Source organism: Amphimedon queenslandica, unplaced genomic scaffold (assembly GCF_000090795.2).
Source record: "Amphimedon queenslandica unplaced genomic scaffold, v1.1 AMPQUscaffold_5849_Cont22189, whole genome shotgun sequence".
Lineage (NCBI taxonomy): Eukaryota > Metazoa > Porifera > Demospongiae > Haplosclerida > Niphatidae > Amphimedon > Amphimedon queenslandica.
The window spans coordinates 1-1,754 of NW_003553856.1; the positions used below are offsets into that span (position 1 = coordinate 1).

The 1,754-nt window shown below is 34.2% G+C and overlaps 1 protein-coding gene across 1 annotated transcript; it reads left to right on the forward strand.

Moving 5' to 3' along the window:
• Nucleotides 1-19: 19 nt before the first annotated feature.
• Nucleotides 20-1,542, forward strand: LOC109592252 (uncharacterized). Its single transcript, XM_020007749.1, has 3 exons — nucleotides 20-576; nucleotides 624-678; nucleotides 1,109-1,542. Exons 1-3 carry the CDS (start codon nucleotides 520-522, stop codon nucleotides 1,498-1,500), a joined length of 504 nt encoding a protein of 167 aa, XP_019863308.1. The 5' UTR covers nucleotides 20-519; the 3' UTR covers nucleotides 1,501-1,542.
• Nucleotides 1,543-1,754: the final 212 nt, after the last annotated feature.

A 1,754-nucleotide genomic window follows, 5' to 3' on the forward strand; every position in this document is an offset into this window, starting at 1 on the left:
CAAGAGGGCAAACCGTTATTTGCCTTGGCCAATAGCTATCTAATTTACACAATCACAGCTGTCTCTGCTACCAAAAACAAAACTGGATGTGTCTTTCTCTATTTCTTTAATACAAAGGAAGCTATTGAAGATTTTCTACAAAGTAATGGCTCCAATGGTGTTCAAGACTATTACAACAAGTCCATTACTTGCATTAAGACAGACGGTGTAAAACACGATGCGTTCTTCTCGTTGAATTCGACTGGAGAAACTTTTGTTGGTATTTTAGCAAACGTGAGCACTAATATTACATACATTGTGAGGGGAGTAATAATTGAATACAATACTTCAAATTGCCAACAAGAGAATATTCACTTTTTAACATACGACAAACCATTAAAAATCGATATATGCAAGAGCAGTATCTGTGCCTTTAAATCAGCTGAGACAACCATTGTTATAGACTCAGAGGAACAAGGAGTTCATGTCCACTGGGAGTCAAAACCACTGGAACTCACTTTAGCAGTGTGGATCATCATTATGTTGCTATTAGTACTGGTAGCAATACTGGGCATTGTCGCTATCTTACATGTGAAGGTAAATTCTATGCCTTGTTAATAATGCTTAACAAATATCTACACTAGAGATGTTTATATAAATGTAAACGTGCAAGTACATGTATGGCAAAAAAAACTGAAGGTAAGCTACAATACATGTAAGCTGTGCTTTTGAAAACATGTACATGTACGTACATGTGTCAGAATACAAGGAAGCATAATTGTCAGGGTCACAGAGAACTGTATAATCAAACAAATGCACACATCACATCGTTCACACGTCTGGCAAAAGTTTTGCTAGCATAGGGCAGATACCGTACAAGATGATTTATTGGCAGGAGTAACATTTGGCGAATTTGCCTTTGGAATGAAATTGGTGGATTTTATATTGGCAATTTTATGCCACATGCCATTGAGCATGCTCAGATTGAAACAAAATGGTGGATTTTACATTGGTAATTTCTTCGTAGATCTGCCAATCGCCAATATTAATTCCTCGCCAATAAATCATCTTGTACGGTAATAATTTTTAGCAATAACTACTCACTACTGACAAAATCTTCTACATGTAGCCCGCCAACCACTATTGGGCAAAAGAGATGATATTAAAACTGTTTTGTATGAAGTGTTGGAGTCTTATCATGCTAATATGAGCAAACTTTTCTCAAGAAATATAAAAGAAGTAGCAAAAAGAATGCACAGGAATGACATCATAACTAATGATGTGTACCATAATCCATCATGTGATGCTATCATTGAGTGCTTTAAAGGAAAATTGTCATACATACATGCACATGGATCAAATCAACAAAATATTGTGGATCATTGCAACAGCTTTATTAGAAGCATTCAAGAAATGAAAAAGGGGGAAAAGGATCACTGGGTGAAACTAGCTGATGCTATCAAGAAAGGTTGGACAACAAAAACAGAAGAGCGTCTTAAAATTAAGTTACAATTGAATTAGAACAAGAGTGTAAAGCTGTCTGTGTTGTAACTTTACATGTACATGTACTGTACATGTGTAATTGTAAGGTACTCTTATTATTATTACATGTACATGTAGGTGTTATTTTAGCTTTAAATTTTTGATGATAAAAAACAATTTTTTGAAAAATCAATACATAAAGCACATGAATTTATGGACGCAAGAATTATTACTATATAATTATTTTAGCTTGTAACTTAAGCTTAAATTTTACATGAATCACAAATATCAAA

Bases quoted from the DNA above. Each gene is read 5' to 3' on its own strand.
- LOC109592252 (XM_020007749.1), top strand. From the start codon at position 520: ATGTTGCTATTAGTACTGGTAGCAATACTGGGCATTGTCGCTATCTTA. The intron at 577-623 runs GTAAATTCTATG...TATCTACACTAG, and splicing joins TCGCTATCTTACATGTGAAG to AGATGTTTATATAAATGTAA. The intron at 679-1,108 runs GTAAGCTACAAT...TTCTACATGTAG, and splicing joins TATGGCAAAAAAAACTGAAG to CCCGCCAACCACTATTGGGC.